Below are 19,580 nucleotides of genomic sequence, written 5' to 3' on the forward strand. Positions count from 1 at the left end.
ATTTTAGGTAATTTTCACAAATAACATAGTGCTAGTAAAAATACCGTATGTGTTGCAAAAATGTTTGCCTAGCGCTTAGCACAGCCAACGGCCCATCGGGATGACCCACCGCGTAATGAATTCATCACCCCTTGAAGTTTGGGTCAAACGAGTGTTACGGTAAGTGATGAGGCGCAAATGGGAACAAAATGGTTTCGAAATGATTGCGTGTCACTTGACTGTTCGTGTTTCATTTACACTTTTTTTGTACCGCAGTACGTTCTCACTGAACAGACATTATCTGACGTTTTATTCTAAGCTTGTAGTAGCCGTGACATTCGTTAAGCTACCTTCGCGTTACGCAGCATATTCTTTGTCGCTAAGTAATTCTCACTTGTTTTGAAGTATGGTTTCACAGGCTTATCGTAATGAAATGTTTGATTCCACAAAGTCATCATCAGTTTCTTTTATATGATGATGACTTTTCGCATCTAATCAATGTTTTCATTCAGTTCTTCATATCTTCTTGCGCAAAATGCATGTATTGCCACTGCGTGGCACTGTACTGTAACAGGCTGGGAAGCCTAGCCAAGTTCTGGTGAGCTATTATTCCCCTCACCCCTTTCCCCAGCAAAGGGTAGCCAGCCGGTCTAAGAACTGGCTAACTCCACTTAAACTTTCTTCCCCCTCCTTTTCCTGGTGAGCTTTTTCTTCCCATGCCCTCTGCTGTGTGAAGTCGTTAATAAATAGAATGAAATACCGCGTGTTTTTCTTTCTACGACGCTCGATTGCTGACCCCAAGCTTTGTTTCTTACGTATCCTCTCAAAGAAAAGACGCCACTACGTCAAAGAAGTTAACACGTTGCCGTACTGAAAGATAAGCGAGCAGCTTAGAGCCCATGCCCATGGAGCCGGCAACTCAAAGAACCCGTGAATCAGAAAGCACGTGCTATCACTTCTCATCAATCAGAGTCGACAATATAAATATTAGCACTGACTTATAATAAAGCACTAAAAAGAGTGATAATGTACAGGGCACCTGCTGACTGTTTCGTGCAATTAACTTTTAATTGCTGCATTGAAAACCATGTGACTTTATGGTGTTACAGTGCAGTCATTTAATGTGAAAACAGCTGGTCTAAACACTCTATCATGTCGTAACTAAACCTACTAAAACCACTATATCCACAAAGCTACACCCGGCAACAATTAGCGGTCGAAACAGTGCCTACCCCAACATTACATAAATCTCACGGACCCTATACTTTCCGGCCTAGTCAGCTTCCTTACACGACAAGACTCATCTAGGAAGAAGGTTATGTTCCAATTGTTTTAAAGTACCCTTCAACATGTTTCCACGCTCGCCTATATAGCAGCGCGGTACATTGTTTCGATACGTTTCATCGACATTGGCAGCTGAGAAGCTGGAAGACTCTAGTTGTGCGGAGAAGAAAACTTGGAGGATGCTTGCGATTCGCCTTCAGGAGCAGAACGCGATAACGTCGCCGGGCCTGATGGACACTCTTCGTACTTCGCTAGCGCGCTTCTCTACGCTGCTGATTTGCCCAAGTAATGGCGGCACCTGTCGTGCTTCAAGCGGAGACGCGGTCCTACTTGAAGGGGCTCGGGCTTGTTTGTTATGCGTGTTTATATCAAAAGAGCATATGCGCTACATTTTCCACGTCGTAGCGTAAGCAATCCGCACTTGAACAGGCTGTTCGCAGAAAGTGACCAGCCGCCATTATTAGCTTAGAAGTGCGGCCCATTTCCTTCTTGTCCCTTTGTCATCGTTCTGTTCTCGCGCTATAACTATCGTCATGTTATTAGTAGGTCGCACTGCATAGCAAGAAAGCTAGCTTTACAATTTCGAAAAGGGTCTATTAACCTAGCTTCGGTGCTCGGTGGATACCTCAACCATGCCATGAGGAACGAATGGCTTTGCAAGTAAGACCGGCCATTTCAAACAATCCTAGAATATTTACTGCAAGTACAGTTAACTGCTCACTTCATCGCAATTCATGCTTTTGCAAATCAGCGAAGTGTCCACTAACAGGTGAACGTACTCAGCTGCTCACTTTATTCACGCTTTTGGTGCTGCTGATGATGAATAAATATGTACGAGTGCTTTGTGTTCTGTGGGCCTTTAAAATACCTACTCGATTCGCAATTCAGATGTTTCGACGCCCGGCGCGATACTATGTTTCGACCATGCAATATTACATGCGCTAAGGAGACTTCCCCCAACTATAAGATAATGATATTGTGCTATTTTTCTTTTGATTTTCAAAGCAGTTCCAAGCAATGGTGTGGTTCTTTAGTTTTAGCTGCATAGTCATTCGTATTAACTGTGACCTAGATGATAGCATTGGTTTTTCACGCTTTCTTAACATGCGAGATTTTCACAACTGTGCATACCCACTATAGTAAGAACACTACAGCGATTGCACTTTCAGCTAGAATAGTATCCATTGTTCGTGAAATGCACTGCTCAGATACCCTTTTAGAAGATGGTGTCATTTGAAACTCCTTTTTGTGTAACGCTTATTGTGTTCATGTCCGCTTATTTCTTCGGCTGTATATGCAGTCAGTGCACTTCTAATAAACACCATGTCAAAAAAAAAAAAATGATTTGGATCTGTGGTGGAACACGTCCTTGCCACGCAGAAAGCCTCGGTTTCATTCTCACTGGAGCCACATAATTTTCTTATTTATTTTATTCGCAGCTCTCTCGATTTTTAGTCACGGAAAACGCAGATTTTTTGTGCATAAACAAAGATGCCGACACCGGAATTTCAGTGAAACGAGCTGCTTAACTCTATCGGGCTGGTAATATCAGAAGGTCCTGCCTATCTTTGTCATAGAGGAAAATCACCTCATAACTTTTTAAACAAAAACACCACTTTTTTTCTCGCACAACAGCGTCCAAGTTTCGTGCCTGGATCACCGGATACCACTAATAAACCTTTTTCAGTCCATATGAAATAGTCCAAGAAAACAGGCGGCCTATTCAGATAACAGGCCTCCAATTTATGAAAACAATGACGCTCTTGTGATGCAAAGGATAATTACGCAAATTAATTCTCCTCTGCAGTAACTGATTAAATTTATCTCTTTACGACAATCAAATGAAATCGCTTAGCGAACGAGATGGCGCCACTGGTGTCTATTACGCGGGCCTGTTCACACTGCTTCGATGAGCGATATCACCCGCTCATCTTGGAGAAGCCACGCGAGCAGCGAATGAAAGATGGGATCGCTTCCGATGCGCGACTGAAATCGCTGCATCGCGCCGCAGAGAGTCACATTCACGTCGCACTGCCAGCTTCCGCTCTGCTTGGTTCCGCGCCGTTCGCGTACGACCGCTGCTTCGCACTCGCGCCAAGCGCTCACTCAGCACAGCGGCCGACGCAGTCGAGTAACGGCAGTAGTGCGGCGCGAGGGTGAGGACATCCGAGATAAAAGGTGAAGGAGCGTGTTCGTCCTCCTCTCTCAAAACGGCGGACTGCAGCGTCCGATGGCGACGAGAGCGGCGGGCGAGCGAAAGTAGGCCGCTCCAACGTGACGCCCGGATAGAAATCGCCGCGGCGAAACAGAAAGTTGTGCACTCGCCCCGTCCGATGCAGCTGAGCTGACGCCGTTCACTCCATCCCGCGCTCGCGCGCGCGCCCCACTCCTGCCTTCTCCATCCGTCGACTCCGCTTGCTCCGCGTGCTCCGAGAGCATCCCATCCACCGACGCAGCAGCGTCTTCCGCTGCAAGGCGTGACTGAGCCCGTCCCGTTCCCGACGTTACGCCGCCTCATCGGCGCCCCGTCGGTCTTCGCTCGTGCGCTTGTGTTTTGTGTGTGTCGGTGCCGGCGAAACTGAGGATTAACTTCGGTGTGGTGTGCGCTCGAAGTGCAAAAAGTGACTCCATCTCCTCCGTGAAAGGCGTCAATTTTGGTCTCTTCTGCGACGTCGTTGTCTCGGTGCGCGTTCTACCGATCACGTTAGTCGGTGTGTTTTTATATACCGTTCTTGCAAGAAGGACGCCAAAGAGTTTTTTTTTTTTGTTTCGACTGTCAGCAACGCTGTGAAAACGATGACTGGAGTGGCGACGATGTCGATCACTGGCTGCGCCTTGGCGTTCTGCTGTCTTCTGAGCTGTGAGTATCTAAGTTTGTAGTCCGATGCTCATGCGCATTTTTTTTAACGTGTGCTGACCTCTCTGCGAAACTACCGTCTCATATCCCCGTCGAGCGCAGGCACCTATAGACGTTCACGTAAAAAAAGATGTGCGATGTTGGAAAACAGTTATACCTATAATTAGCTCGTATAGTAACACATTACTGAAGATAATAAACCGGTTATAAGGTGGCTAAAAGTGCCGAATAACGTCATATTATACACTTCCCAGTATTATGTTTTTAGCGTGTGTATGGGGGGCGTATTACCGACTCATAATTTCTGCAGGGTTTTGCAATACGAATAAAATGCCAATGCATTTTCCTTTTGATTTTTTTTGCATAGAGTACCCGTTTTTGTGGACAGCATTGTAAACCGGCAATTGATAAACGCAGAAAAATTATATCATACCTATTCTAGTATGAATAGTCATACTCTACACTTACGAAAACAAGCTTGAAATTTTCAAAGTGCGACCTGTCAGCTCACGTCTGCTATAGGAGCACGGCCGTGTTTCTTGCTTCTAAAGAAACGTGCGTCTTTCGACAGTGCATGAAGTTCTGCGTGACAAGAGAGAGAGAGAGAGAGAGAAAATTCTAACCATCCTTAAATAAACATATGCTTCGTTTATCTGGTTCAGCAAAGGTGAATAGAAAGTACCCGGGAAGTGATCACGGAAGTCGCGAACCGCGAAATAACGTGTATAGTTTGAACACATGCACCGCAGAAATCAAACGGGTCAACGTTTGCATACAGAGCAAAGTATTCAGAGAGCCGTGAGCAAAGTTCTATTTACAGTTAATGCCATGCAAAGCGCGTAGATCTCCACTTTGATAGTATTACCAGAGCGGCATTTTAATTACCAAAGGTCGCATTTGTTTAGCGCGGGAAGCAAGACAGCTTCTAGAGAGCGTGTAGCTGCGATCTAAGGTATAAATACTACACTTTTGTTGAAAAAACAGGTCACTGACCAATGTCAAACATAATTGTTTTGTTTGACATTGGTCAGTGACCTGTTTTTTCAACAATGCCTTTACCTGACCAGACGGCATTCCGTCGAACTCTCGACTATACTACACTTTTGTGCCCTGACACGCATACACAGGATAAACTTAACAGGTAAGTGTGTCTCAGGCCACGAGATTGCGCTTACACTTAACAGGCTTGAACGTTTGCATTGCTCTTCCACGCTGCTCGATCACTGTAATCCCTAGCGGCAGATCGGGCCCTCGTGAAAATCGCTCTATTCTCTTCGAGTAACCGGTTCACGTGGGTACAACTCTTTTCCCGACAAACGCCCGGACTTGTTGCTCAAAGCGTTTTTTTTTTTTTTTTCGTGTAGATATACTATCGCCCGGCTGTGCCTTTCTACCGGTGTGATCGAGTGCGCTGCGTTGGCTTTACTATCTTGTTTGTGCCGATGGGCCATGCTGAGCACGACCGATACCTGCGCAATATCAGCGCCAAAGCTGCGGTAGTTCCGACAAAAAAAAAATAGCAACATCGGGAATAAAAAAAAAAGTTGGCAGGTCCCACGTACAGTGGGAATCGGTGATATGCGTAGCACGAATGAGAAAGGTTGATATGTCACTTTCAAATCAGCACAACGTTACGAGGCGGATGTAAAATAATCTGTACTTTACTTTCATGTCATTATTATCATGTTTTTACGTGGCATATGCCTTCATCATTTATTCAAGTGTCATGATACAAAATTTGGTATACGTGAAACTAGCAAAACGGCCGCGAGCACGCTAAGAGCGTAGCATGTAGTCATGCCTTACATGACACGAATGTCATAAATATCATGTTTGCGCGTTAGGCTCTTTCACTTATGTTCGCCACGCAGTGATGTCATACGATTCGAGTTTTGCAATATGTTATGTGAACGAAATCGCAGCAAGAGCAGCAAGGCCGTGAAGTGTAAATCATGACGTACATGTGATGATTTTCATGTTATTACTAATCACTTATGCTTCTCATACATTCATGTTATGCCATACCAATTTTGGATGGTGTCGATACCGTTGTTGAAACGGCCAGGAGAGCTAAATGTCGTAGGCGGCTAGATAGAGAGATAGATAGATAGATAGGTAAACAGATACGCTCAATGTCACCGAAGTTTGCTAAGAAATGTTTCGCATTTAATACCATGTTGTACTAGTGACAAGAACGTCCTTGAAGATAAACGCCGAGAAGTAAACCGTGCTGAGATGCTGCTGTTTACAAACGTCTTTTGAACTTCTTCGCAGTTCATTTCATTGTTTGACGCAACCGTAATAAAGTCCGCAGAAGAAATCATGGAATGCACAGCGAACGCTAATTGTGCAGTTTTAAGTGTACTTTATTAATTGTGACGTAAATGTGAAGATAATAAAGCGGGCGAAAAAACAACGTGCCGCTGGAAGGGATCAAACCTGTGACCTTTGGAGGACCTTACGTTCGTCGCATGTGTGTCACAGCTAACACAGTACACAAAACTGTACAATCAATGTTCGCGCTCTAGTTTTCTTGGTGTCATTATACATATAGTGCTTCTGATTATTTTGTTCTTCTTTTATTCCTAATTTTTTTATCTTGTATGTTCATCATGTATATACCATCATGAATTTGAGATGGCCGGCTATAACAAAGCCTACTTGCACATACTTTTTATACATAAATACAAAAAGCTGTACAGCTGCTAATAAATGTTATATTTGCGTATTTTATTAGGCTCTTGACTCCAGCCTTTACGCTATCTTGTCAGCTTCCGTGCAGACCCGCATTCTTTAATGTATCATTCGCCTTTGGAACTTAAATTTTAACTTAATTTTGTTTACGATTAGGGTATGGAAAGTTCGCTTTATTTATTGGCGCTGCAATAGAGCTATAAAACTTTCTTATTTGGAAACACACACTGAAGACAAGCGTGATTAATTATATGACGTAACGAAAGATATATGCATGCTGATATCTCAACATCTCAAACTAAAGCGACCACACCGCAGCAATCGTCGAATAATAATCGAACGATTGGCCGACCTGACAAGTACTGCATTACAGCGGCGTTATATATACTTGTTCGCCAGGCAACCTTAGGCTGCCACAAGCTTTCCGGATCACGGCCTTTCTGATAGATCTCCGAATCACGGTAGCTTTTACACCTATATAAAAAAAGAACACCCGAGGGCGCGGTCAGAAGATTTAAGAATGAGGAGGAAAAATAGGCAAGGTCTCAACGTCTGGGCTTTTTCCACGAGAGCGCGGGCGGCATCGTGGTATATCTTAACTGAGGATCCAATCTGGCAAACACAACAGGTTTCTCTCGAGGTCCGCCAAACGTTTCGTTTGCCGTTCTCCGTCTCGCAGTGTCATTTATTGTAGTTTCTCTGTGTGGGCACGTGTTACCCTTTCTCTCTCATTCTTCCTTTTGACAAACAGCGTGGCTGCCACGCCGGTTGGCTTTTCGTCGCTCATTTAAGACGCCCGCACTGCGCGAACACGTACGCTGTCCCGGGGCACACAAATCACGGCGCCATTTGCATGTCTATGCGAGGGTACCCACCTTCTCCTTCGACGGTCCGTGTGTTCGCGTTTCTCGCTGACAAAGTGTTCGTGGTGAAAATAGAATCTCGAACGGGCGTGCTGTACACTGGAAGAAGTAAACAAAATAAAGAGCCGAAAGATGAAGCAAGGTGTCCTCGCGTTGACCGTGAAGCGAAAGTTGGAGGTGTGCGCGAAACAAAAGACTGCGCGTACACCAGGAAGCGCTTCGAGTCGGGCATTAGCTCGCCTGATTTCGCTTCTTTAACCGTTGCTTCCTACGAGTGTCGTATACGTGCGGCGCTTTCCCGCGCGATGCATTCCCTCTCTTTCTGTGACTCGTTCGAATCGGCTTATTTTGAAGCTATTTCGTCTGTTTCCCTGTTTTATCGTTGATTTCTTTCCGAATCTGTACGTGCATTTGCAGTCTTATATAGCGTGATGGTGCGAGATTTGGCTGAATATTTAAGGTAGAGTTGGAATTAAATGCATTCTGCGTGTCTGTTCGCAATCCACTCGTTTCTAGCGAACTACCTGCTTAGGTTTGTATGCATCGGAACCCTCAATAAATAGCCTATGCACTCCACAGCACACAGAACGACGGAAGTCGACTGCTAAACTTCAACTGTGTTGAAGTCGAGTGGTTGATGATTGATATGTGGGGTTTGACGTCCCAAAACCACGATATGATTATGAGAGACGCCGTAGCGGAGGGCTCCGGAAATTTCGACCACTTAGGGTTCTTTAACGTGCACCCAAATCTGAGCACACGCGTGCCTACATTTCCGCCTCCATCGGATTGATCCCGCGACCTGCGGGTCAGCAGTAGAGTACCTTAGCCACTAGACCACCACGGCGGGGCAAGTCGAGTGGTTGTTCTCTGTCGTTCTGTGTAGTCTGTAGTGTGTGCTCGCTACTATTACAGATTAAATTATATATCTCTAACTTGACCAGGTAAATGAATTATTAAAGCAGAGGGCCGTGGCATTAATTAAAAAGTACACATTTTCCCTTTGCTACGGTGAAATGTCTATAAAGAGAAGAGATAATGAAAGTTTAAAAAAAAACAGAAAAAGAACTCCCACATCCTTCACTGCCCATTTTAGTATACGGCTTGCAGTGCTGTGCCACCTAGTCAAGTGTCAACATGTTGCTATTTTTATTCCTGCAGTGCGGAAACAAAACAAATGAAAACAAAAACGCATTCTGTTTTGCATGGGCGCTCTTGACAGCTGACATTTCCCCCTTTCATTTATTCTGCTGATTGCTCGGTAAATTTTCGGGGAAAAGTGTTTTTCGTCCGATCCGCTCGGAGACAAGGTTGTCAAACTCGCAAGCCACCAATACGCGGCCGAACGAGAACGCCGATGTTTCGACAAACAATCGACACAGTCATTGCCCGCAGGCGCGCAGCGGACAATACAACATACATCTCCACCAGGTTACAGCGTATTGCAAACGACGCCTCTTTTTCCTGATCTTTTGTTGCAGCTTGAACAGGGTTGGGGTGGTAGCTGCTCCTCCCTGCAGACCATGACCGCGACCTTGTTCTGAAAATGCGCGTACGTACGTGCTATGTGGCTCTGGGAAGACGTTCGTTCATGTTACTTTGTTCCTTTGCTTGTCTTCCATCACGCATCACCGAACACGCCGAAGTTTCCATGTCGCCTGTATACGAGGGTATACAAACTAGAGATTAAATCTCGGAGAGGTGACGTCTCGTTCCAGGCCAACGGCGGAGCGCTTCTTGCTAGGACCCGTTATTAGTGGTGGCGTTGGGCGGCAATTCGTCGCTTGTCGCACGCGCGAAATTGCGCCGCAAGGGTAGGCTGAGCGCACGGGTAATAAATGATGCGATATGGTGAGCACGATAATTTCGAGGGCTTCGTTCGCGTCGCCGTGATTTAGCAATCGGCGACAGCCGGCGTGTCGCTGCACTTCTCGTACGTTTTTTCGTACTTTTTTTTATTTTTCTGAGCAAGCAAAGTTGGTTTATTCGTCGTCGTGTGACCAATATGATGCTGTTCGGGAAACTGTGCAATCAATTATAGCTGGGAGCGCAAATAAACTGGAGGGGCGGCTTCGAAGACAGGCTGGCATGAGCCACAAAAACTAGGCAAGCGCCACTACCGAGCACAGCAGTTGCGAGGGAAAGCGACGACATTAGAGTGAAAGAGCAAAGGAGATTGGGGGGGGGGGGGGTTGTAGCATGCGGTGGGAGAGAGTAAAACCTAGTAAGATTGCTTAGGCATGGAGCCGGGAGGCTTAAGTGGTAACTGCACTCGGCGAGGTGGAGGGGAGGAAGGAAAGGTAGAGAGATGAGAAGTCGGGAAGAGAAAAAGTAGGTGTAGTTAGAGTTTTTTGGCGAGGTGGCAATCAAACCCTCGTGCCGTCGGACCTGAAGCGAGCGTTGTAACCACGGGGCTGCCGAGGCACGCTAGCAAAACAAGAATTTATCGGAACCATACGATTGCATTGCTCCGGACCCAAGAACGACAAAAAGATAGATGGAAATGGAAAGAAGATAGAACACGGAGAAAAGAGTGATTGAGAAATAAAGACAGCAATTGAATGGGAGAGAAAGGGTAGAATAGCTATGCATATTATAGTACAAGAGAGAAGCGAAGGCAAGTAGTTGTGAGGAGGAAGAAAATGAGAATGGAAGAGAGTAAAGCGTAGCATGAGCATTGCTATATATATGTATTAGGTACTGCACCGTGCTCCCGACCGGGCTGCAGAAATTACGTGCCTTTTTCATCTTCTGACCACTACCACCACCACTACAGTTGAGCAAAGGCGTGGGAAAGGGAATTAAGGTTGACGAGAAGGAATAAAGAGAGCAAGCTCACCAGCTCCACAGATTCCTCATGCAGTCTTAGCAGCGCTAGTGCGCTGCTGCTCCTCTTTTTTTTTTTAGTCCCTAATATAAGCTAGATTGTCGGCTACCCCTAATTATTCCTCCATAGAATCTTCCGCGTTCGTATACCGTCATGTTACTTTTATAAATTCCCTCCGCCCGTGCTGCTGTGGGGCACATTCATACAAAATTGAGCGAGTAATAAAATTTCTTAGTTGTCTTTAGGATGTCAACACGAACTATACAGAAAGTGTTTTAAAGAGTACGTATGAGTGGAGACGCAGTTCAAATCGATAGGTCACTGACGGCATGCCGCAGCGTACAGTGATTGCAGGTATCGATTAATGGGAACTGCGCGCCTAAAAACCGGTGTCCACGGCAGAATGCTTGACCCGCGTGTTGTCCCCTGGCTGTCACAGCCGTTGACCGATGTTGAAAAACCACTGACTGAGAAACCGGACCCCCGTAAATCTGCCGGATGTGTCACATTTTTCTTTGTCACCGTGATGCTTAAAATAAGATAGAAATAACAACGGAAAATAGCATTAGCGTAGTGCGGCATCGGCGGCCACCCACTGCGAACAGCCTCGCCGAAAGCCGTGGAGTGCGGTCGTGGTGTTGAGAACCTTCAGAAAACGATACGGTGTCTTACGCAGAACCCCGTGGACTCATAACCAAAAGTATATATGCGAAGATGAAGCATGTATCTATAACACAAGGGTACACGAACCAATATAGCTACAAAAAAGACGGAGGGGGAGAGGAGGGTGGGTAACACGACACTAGTACAAGAAATACATGCGTGTACAGGGGCTAAGACGCTCGTATGAGCACAGCATTTTCAAGATGGAATGTGAGCAGGCTATAGGGTGACAAAGCTGTCCGTTATGATCGTTTTGCGGGCAAATCTGAGGGGTCGTTACAGTTTGCGAGCAGGGTGGCCCAAATAGTTCTCGCAGCATGGTGGCTGCCTGGCTGGCTGACCACACAGCTAGCGTCGCGTTGTTTTTCTTTTTTTTTTGTTGCGCGAGGGGTATAAATGTCTCGCGGAATATTGGCAATTCATTTAGCTTGTTGCAGGCATCACCGGGAATGTATAGGGCGGTAGAAATGCGTATCGGCATACGGCGAATCCCGCTCGCGGGCTATCGGTAAATGCGACAGAAAATTTCTTGAAATAGAGATGAACTGATGGAGCGCCCCCTCTGTTATCAATTGCTGGGCATCAGTTTGTAAGCGGGCGACGCTAATAGTTCTCCGTATCATATGGTGAGGCTGATATCTGTTAAATTATAAGCGAGTGTGAAATTAAGCCATAATAAGGGCTATATATTAAGGTATAGTAAACTCCTGCGATAAAGGCGTACACAAAAAACGACAACAACAAAAACAAATCAGCGAAACTGGTTATGCATTCCATACAATTCAAAACACCCTTCACAGGTCTATTGCAGGGGGGGAGGGGGGAGTGAGTTCAGTCACGTAACCACTCCTATATAGACTTCCCCTTCATAGATGCTTTCCACTTCTTCGTCTCTCGTAATCATATCGCACTTTGGAACCATTAAGCCTCAACAATTATTGTTTACCTTACAAGTAGAGTTCCCGCAAGCTACGACCTCCTTCCCCACCACCCTTCTTCGCTCCCTCCCTCAGATGCCTTCGCTTTCCCTTTCAAATGCTGTGCTCGGTAGTGGCGCTTGCCTAGTTCCTGTGGCTCATGGCAGCCTGTCTTTTTGAGGACGCTACGGGGCCGCTTCTGAGCAGTTTAAACAGCTCCGCTGTTAGAAGCGGACCTCGATAGGTCACGTGATGTGATGGATAAACAACCGATCGTATAACGCAGTACGCCGTATACGGTCAGCTGAATGGCGTGATAAAATAGGGAAATCTGCAGGCGTAAAATGGAGCCAGCTCACGCAAGCCAAGGTAATGGTAATAATATGTGGGGTTTTACGTGCAGGAACCTAATCGTGAGGCACACCATATTGGAGGGCTCCGGAAATTTCGACTGTCTAGAGTTCCTTGACGTGAGCCCTCATCGCACAGTATGCGAGCCTCCTGTCCTTCCACTTATTTCTTTCCTCCTCCTCCTGTTCCTCCTCCTCCTCCTATAGCATTTTTCCCTATTGAAATGCGATCGCCGCGACGGGAATCGAGCCCGCGTCGTTTGGGTCAGCAGCCGAGTGCCGGGACCACATTCTCACATTGGTGGGCGCAAGACAGAATAAATTAGGGTTCCTCGATGCGCGGAACGCACCTTTTGAGGAACCCTATGATAAATAGGAGATGAGCGAAAAGGGCACATAAACGTACGCTCATCATGTACTACTTAGCCGGATTCTTCAGATTTGCTTGTGGCCCCGTCGTGGTGTTCTAGTGGCTAAGGTACTCGACTGCTGACCCGCAGGTCGCGGGTTCGAATCCCGGCTGCGGCGGCTGCATTTTCGATGGAGGCGGAAATGTTGTAGGCCCGTGTGCTCAGATTCAGGTGCACGTTAAAGAACCCCAGGTGGTCGAAATTTCCGGAGCCCTCCACTACGGCGTCTCTCATAATCATATGGTGGTTTGGGACGCTAAACCCTACATATCCATCCATCCATCCATCCATCCATCCATTCACCCATCCATCCAGATTTGCGTGTGTAATCAGCAACAAGCTATGTGGGGTTGACGCCGTTATCACACCTTGCGTGATATATAGGTCCAAAGTAAAAGATCAGGTTTGAAAGCTTTCCTCAGAATGTACCACACCATCGTTTTGAGTCACTGTTACTTCATTAATGCCGCAATGGCCATGCAAGCAATTGTTTCTTAAAGCGAGCTCACGTCTCCCTAGACGACCGCGTGAGCAGGATGCGCACAGCTGCCTCAGTGTAACTGCGCATGCCCGGCGCCCTTGCACCGTGCGGGTCTGCGTGTGAAAACGGCTGCGCGCATATGATTGCATGCGCACCGAGACTATACCACTTCGGCCAATCTGACGCGTCGATACGCGCTAAGCAGCGAATGCCGCTAACCACCTATCACGTTACCGGAGTAAATCACATGGCCAACCGCAGATTACACGACCGCCGCGGTGTACCACATTGACTCGCACATAAGTCAGCCTAGGTTGCAGACCAGCAGCCATTCGACTATTCGCAGCTCAGATGACGAAGGCAAACCGGGTGTGCAGAAGTATATATGTGAAAAGCGCTACCAATAACATTATCTTTCTATATCTTTCTTCATTCATAATAGACGCCGTTTACTAATAGTTACTACTAATACAATCGCAAATGATTGCACGAACAAAGAAAGCTCCGAAAACCGGATGTTCACTCACATTTATTATACTTTTTGTAGCTATTTATAATCGTAAGTTTCTGAAGTACTGCGTATCGAAATCATCGTATGTTTAGGAGACAAGCCGCATGTGCCATACTTCTGATGGAATTCAGGCCGCGAGGAGTTCCTTAACGCGCATTAAAACCCAAGCAGACTGACGTGTTTTTTGTATTATGCCTTAATCGAAACGCGGCTGGGAGTTGAACCCGCATCGTCACGTTTAGTGGGGCAACAGCGGGTAACTCATTCATTGTTGCTGCCCCAGCTGCACCATGTACGTGTTATACCAATCAGCGGGTCAGTTGTTCTTGATCAGTATGTCCATGGGCGTGTGCCCAGGGTTCCCTAGAGGGGGGGGGGAGGCAATGCCGATCGCAGTTCCCCCTCTATTAAGTCAGTGTATGTGGCAGATTTTGCACTCCCTTCCTCATTGGTGACTACGGGAGGTGGGGGAGGACAGCGCCTTCTCCCCGCCTTCCTCGCGCACACTCCTATGTGAGTGTCTGAACGTCCGTGAAAGCCCTATAATTTCATATTTGACATTAAAGAACATGGCGGCTTGCGTACGAGTGTACACGGTATGCACTCGCAGTAGCCGCATGTATTGTGAGTGCACGTAGATTCTGGTGGTTTACGGGGCAGCACCCTACGGATGGCGACGCGAGGAAGTCCCTTTTGCGCAAGCCGGAGCGAAATCACTTGGCCGCATCGCAAAGCAAGCAAGCACGCGCAGCGCCCGCCGGCGATGCAGGCAGGGACCGCGGTCGTCCTCCCGTTGAATAACGAAGAAAACCCGTCGGACGAGTGAAAAGGAAGCGGCCGCCGGACGGATAAGACGATGAACGCGGCCCCATAACATGGTTCTTCTTCTGCGGCGAGAAAAGTGACCGCTATGGAGGGACGCTCTCATTCGCCCCCCCTTCCCGTTCCTGGCTTCCGATTCACTCTACGCACCACGCGACGGCGGGATGGTGCTCCTTGGTTTCTGCGTAAAGGACGCGCTAGTGTAAGGGCATGAAGTATGGCGTGTGCGTGTGGATAAGTCCACCGTGGAGCGTGCGCTTTGACGGCGGGTATTGCTAGACCGCCGCGCTCGCGTTAAGTGTTCAGCTCGTCCTTCGCGCTTGACTTACGGTGAACCGTTGACTCGGACGAGCTGTTTAACCTTTACGAACGCACGTTTAAAAAAACGCTTGTTTTTTTTATTTCTTCTTGACCTCTACGTATACAGTTTCTTTGTTATTGGTTTTGTTTACTTATTGCTTCACTGCGGGAACGAATACACAGCAGAGTTCGAGTTGGGATTCGTTCCATAAAAGGTCGAAGACCCGCCATGCTGGCAAAGCTGTTTGACAAATTACGCTGTTAAATATTTGTATAAGTATAAGTATACGATGAAGTACTTGTACGTACACTTAAGCTGCTGTGCGACAGTTCGCAGTTCTGTATGTTTGCGGTGCTCTTTGTGCTTCTGCACGTAGGAAAATGCTTTGTACGCACGCATGCGAGCGTGTTTTTGCGAGCGTGTTTGTGTGTGTTTGTGTGTGTGTGTGTGTGTGTGTGTGTGTGTGTGTGTGTGTGTGTGTGTGTGTGTGTGTGTGTGTGTGTGTGTGTGTGTGTGTGTGTGTGTGTGTGTGTAAGTTTGCGCGTGAGCTTCATAGTATTTTTATATCTCCTTTTTTGTTTTCTCTCGTTGACTGAGCAACAAATTTCAGGCATTTTGGGTAGCCAACTGTGACGAATCCAGTATTACTTTTTTTCGCACATCTGCATAAGGAAAGAAGAGCAGAGGCAGCACCATTCCGCCGGACCACTTTCCGTTGCTCCTGACAGGTGTAAAAGGGAGATAAGGTGGGAAGAGTTAGTACTTCAACCTCCACGTTGACGCGATATAGGACGTTGGGGAAGAAGTATATTGTGAAGCGCTTGAAGAGCATTTGGTTGACCTCCCCGCCTCTCTTTTTCCTCTTCTCTCTCTCAAAGTATGCAGAGTATCTGCGGATGTATAGAAATGAACAAAAGTTGAAGGGTACATCTCTCTATTTTACGCTGTTTCTCGGGCGTCTGGAGGCCGTAAGCAATATTCAAAACGGACATCGCACAAACCTCAAGAGGTACTGTGCTCAAGATCTAATCCTTTTGAACCTCGTGGGCGTGAGGTGTGCAGAGAGCCATCACTTCAACACGCCCACCTTGTCTGTGGGCCAACAAATGGCTCGCAGTTTGCGCACAACGGAATTTCAAAACAATGAGAGTACGGCAGAGAAACGTGGCTGAGGCTATCTTTAGCCTAACGATGCACCTACGAGGGCTCTCCTTCCGGTGTCGCATTGTTTGCGCTCGATCACACTGTAATTACAGATTTCAACTCCAAACCTGCGATACAGGTCTTGCAACGTATTGGGGTTCATTGAAGCAAACAAAAGCGGCACTCTTGCGCCGAGTGCTGTATAAAACGTTGACATGCTATCTTGAAGAGAGCGGCTGCAACGTAAGCCTGTTTCACGCTCATCCAATGCCGACGTGAGTGCGCCAGAACGCTTTCCTAAGTGTGCGTAGTTTGTTCTTCTAAAGTGTGTTTGCGCAACTAATGGATCGTTCAAGAAGACAGAATAGGCCGCGGCGCGCTTCAGACCATTCATGTCGGGGACAGCCGACACGTGCTGTTGCGATTCGCTGAATCATTGCGTCGCTATTACGCAACATCTATCCAATTACCTGAGGAGTTTAGACGAATAGGTTCAATAGCATCAGCGCTGGTGTAATTCGGCGAAACTACAGTTCAGGCATGTTGGAAAGGATAAAGCGAAGCTGAATGGAGAGGTGGCTGGATTACTTTGTGAATTGTAACGAGACATCAGAACGACCCCTAAACTTGGCAGGTAAGTCCGCCGCAACGAAGAATGTAAGGTGGCACCGCCCACTTGAAAGACTCACAGAGTCCTTTGTACTTTCATTTGAGACGACTCGAAGGCGAAAACGATTGCATTTTTTTTTATTTGATGATTCGGTCCTCTCTCGCCTCCCTCGCGAAAACCTTCTTCTGAGCCTAACATGGTTTTGCATGGCCTCCGCGATCGGCCAACCTTTGACCAAGCGATGATGTAATTTGATGACGTCATCACGTGGCGTCATGTTAGGTGACGTCATAATGGCACCAGAATGGCGTCACTAACATTGGTTATCTATCACGTCATAATGACGACCTAGCGATAATGATTTTTTCAATTTCTCGGGTTGTCGCCGACGCGTTGGGACGGTGGTTGACGTGGACGGTCAATTACCAGCTTATCACGCTTTATGGGTATTTTTAGGGCTCTCGCCTTGATAATAGTTCCGGGCCGCCCAACTTTTCGAAGAGATCACCGAGGGGTCGTCACGGTTCGCTTTTACGTGAACGTGTTCCCGCTTCATTGTCTTGTCTATGGAAGAGGGTGTCTGCGTTTATAAATACCCGCTGTATAAGATAGCACCACCGCTCCTTTTTCGAAACGAAAACATTACTTTTCCTTGTTCTCTAGTCCAATTGTGTAATTCCTCCTCGCGCAATTGTCACCGTATCACCTGCACTCCGTAACACTCTGTTCCCAATGCTGGACAACTGAGACAGGTGTCGTGTCGCCAAGCGCGTAAGCAGACCGTCACGACCACTCGCACGCGTGCCCCGAAAGCCACGCCGAGTCGAACGCAGGGACGCAATGCGCGCGCCAGCTGTGCCGTCGGAAGACCAGGGCGAGAGAAGAGAGCGCTGCCCGGCAGGGACACACGGCGTCGCGGAGACCTTCGAGGTCGCCAGCGGTCATCCCCCGGCGTCTCTCTCAGCAGCGGCGGCCTTCGATCTGAAGAAGATGCGTGGTTCGCGAGCAAAATAACACGTACACGATAGCGCTTCGCTCGGGCAGCTAGCTGTGAGAGAAGGAAACGGATTTGGCTCGGACTTGAGGTATCGGGCGCATTCCTGGACGGACGAGGACGGCGCGGAGATCTGCGCCGCGCGTGTCGCATGGTCGCGCCGTGCCTTACGTTCTGTGGATGAGCGGGGTTTTCTGTGTCGACGACGCTTCGTCGTCAAATGCTTGTCAGTTAAACGTACGCGGAATGCCTTAAGAAAAGTAGATGCTTTGCCATGTTTTCTCGAGAATCTTGAACATCTCGAGTTTGGGCGTACCGCAGTTCTTTACGCAGTGTACATCGGTAAGGAATATAGACCGTTTAGACTAAAGCGTGTGACCCTCGTTTGTTGCTGGTTCAGGAAATGATGTGCTGTCAGACACGACCAAGCTTGCTAGATTCTTTCATGAAACTCACCTGATTTCCGATTCCAAGAGCATGTGTTTTCGTGTCCCCACTCTTCTTTCGTCGGCAGTTCGCGTGATTTGGTAATTTATTTCCTGCCTCATTCTTCCTCTTTTGAGCTTCCACTTTTGTCCACTCTTCTGTAAAGAGAATGCAAATGTTGTGACCCCTTCGCTAGTAGTTTCCAGCCTGCTGCCTCCCTATTTCCTATGCGTCATTTGAATTTGTATGTTTATGTCTACATTTAAAATACTAGTAATTGGGATGCATTGCTTCATTTTTTATGAGGACATACCGATAGCTATTGTGGCGGAGGATCTGTCGGAGAATCAGCAAGGACACTGATAAATGTGTTGCAGGGAAATGGGATGCCCGCAAGCATTTTCTTTTTTACTTATTTATTGCTGTGCCTAGCTTTACATTTCGTACACTGAGGCACGCTGGTGCGTGTTAGTTGGCAAACTGAGTATATAGACATTGGGTTTCGTAGCTTTGTACTTGAATAGCCGGCTCTTTCACGACCTACGTTTCCGCTCATTTGCAGTTACTGAACACAAATAATGTTTCAGAAATAGAAATTACTGTCGCACTGTTGAATAGTTCTGTGCACTGAGGGGACTATGAGATTGCATACGCGTGCCGCATATTGCCAGTTTTTTGAGGCGCACTCTATTTTTTTCAGTTTTTTTTTTTGATGTCCAGACAATGATAACTGCAAATACCCTGATATTTTTATGAACCTCAGCCATTATGCAGCGTCAATTTACGTGTTTGTTTCCACCACCTCAATTGAAATCACTTCCATATGTGATTCACTTATGAATACCCATCTATGCTATTGCCAATGCACAGTAATAAATCTATTGCACATTCGACCGAATTATCTTCGTTCTCCATGCACACACTGCATGTCTGCCAAGTTGATATATTTGATGTCTGTGCGTATTTTTTGAGTTAAATATTAGACAAACATATGGACGTCTGCAGGTGGGCGACATGCGCCTACTGGACATCGCGAATTGTTACGGAGGCACAAATCAAAGTGATTGCTGTGCCTCGTAATCCTATTGAACAATACGCTTGTGAATGTAACTCATGCAATGTAAAATGGTCCTTTTAATGCCCGAAGGCTTTGTAGCCCCCGTGAGAGTTTCGTAGCCCGAGAAGAGCTATTCTCGTATGGGTGCAGTGACTTGTAAACATCTCGAAAAAGTGTAAACTACGAAATGTAAAAAAAAACGAAAAAAAAAACAAAAAAACTAGTAGTCTTTTTGACCTTCACCTCAGGGGGCCTGAAAGTGATGGTCAGAATTCTTTCTCTTTCTAGTCGATGCACCGATCCTCTGCAGCGCCCTAAGAAGGGTTTCTACACCTAGCCTGCTTATGAACTGCCTCTGAGATCGGCCCTCCAATGACCAAGCTCAGATCTA

General features: G+C 46.9%; 1 protein-coding gene across 1 annotated transcript in view; it reads left to right on the forward strand.

Annotated features, from left to right (window-relative positions):
• The first annotated feature begins 3,524 nt into the window (after positions 1-3,524).
• Positions 3,525-19,580, forward strand: part of LOC142817828 (uncharacterized) — a 222,058-nt gene continuing 206,002 nt past the window's right edge. Inside the window, exon 1 of the mRNA XM_075895655.1 lies at positions 3,525-4,123. Within this exon, the coding sequence (XP_075751770.1) occupies positions 4,060-4,123 (64 nt within the window). The 5' untranslated portion in view covers positions 3,525-4,059. The remainder of the gene's footprint in view (positions 4,124-19,580) is intronic.

This window comes from Rhipicephalus microplus, chromosome 5 (assembly GCF_043290135.1).
Source record: "Rhipicephalus microplus isolate Deutch F79 chromosome 5, USDA_Rmic, whole genome shotgun sequence".
Taxonomy (NCBI): Eukaryota; Metazoa; Arthropoda; class Arachnida; order Ixodida; family Ixodidae; genus Rhipicephalus; species Rhipicephalus microplus.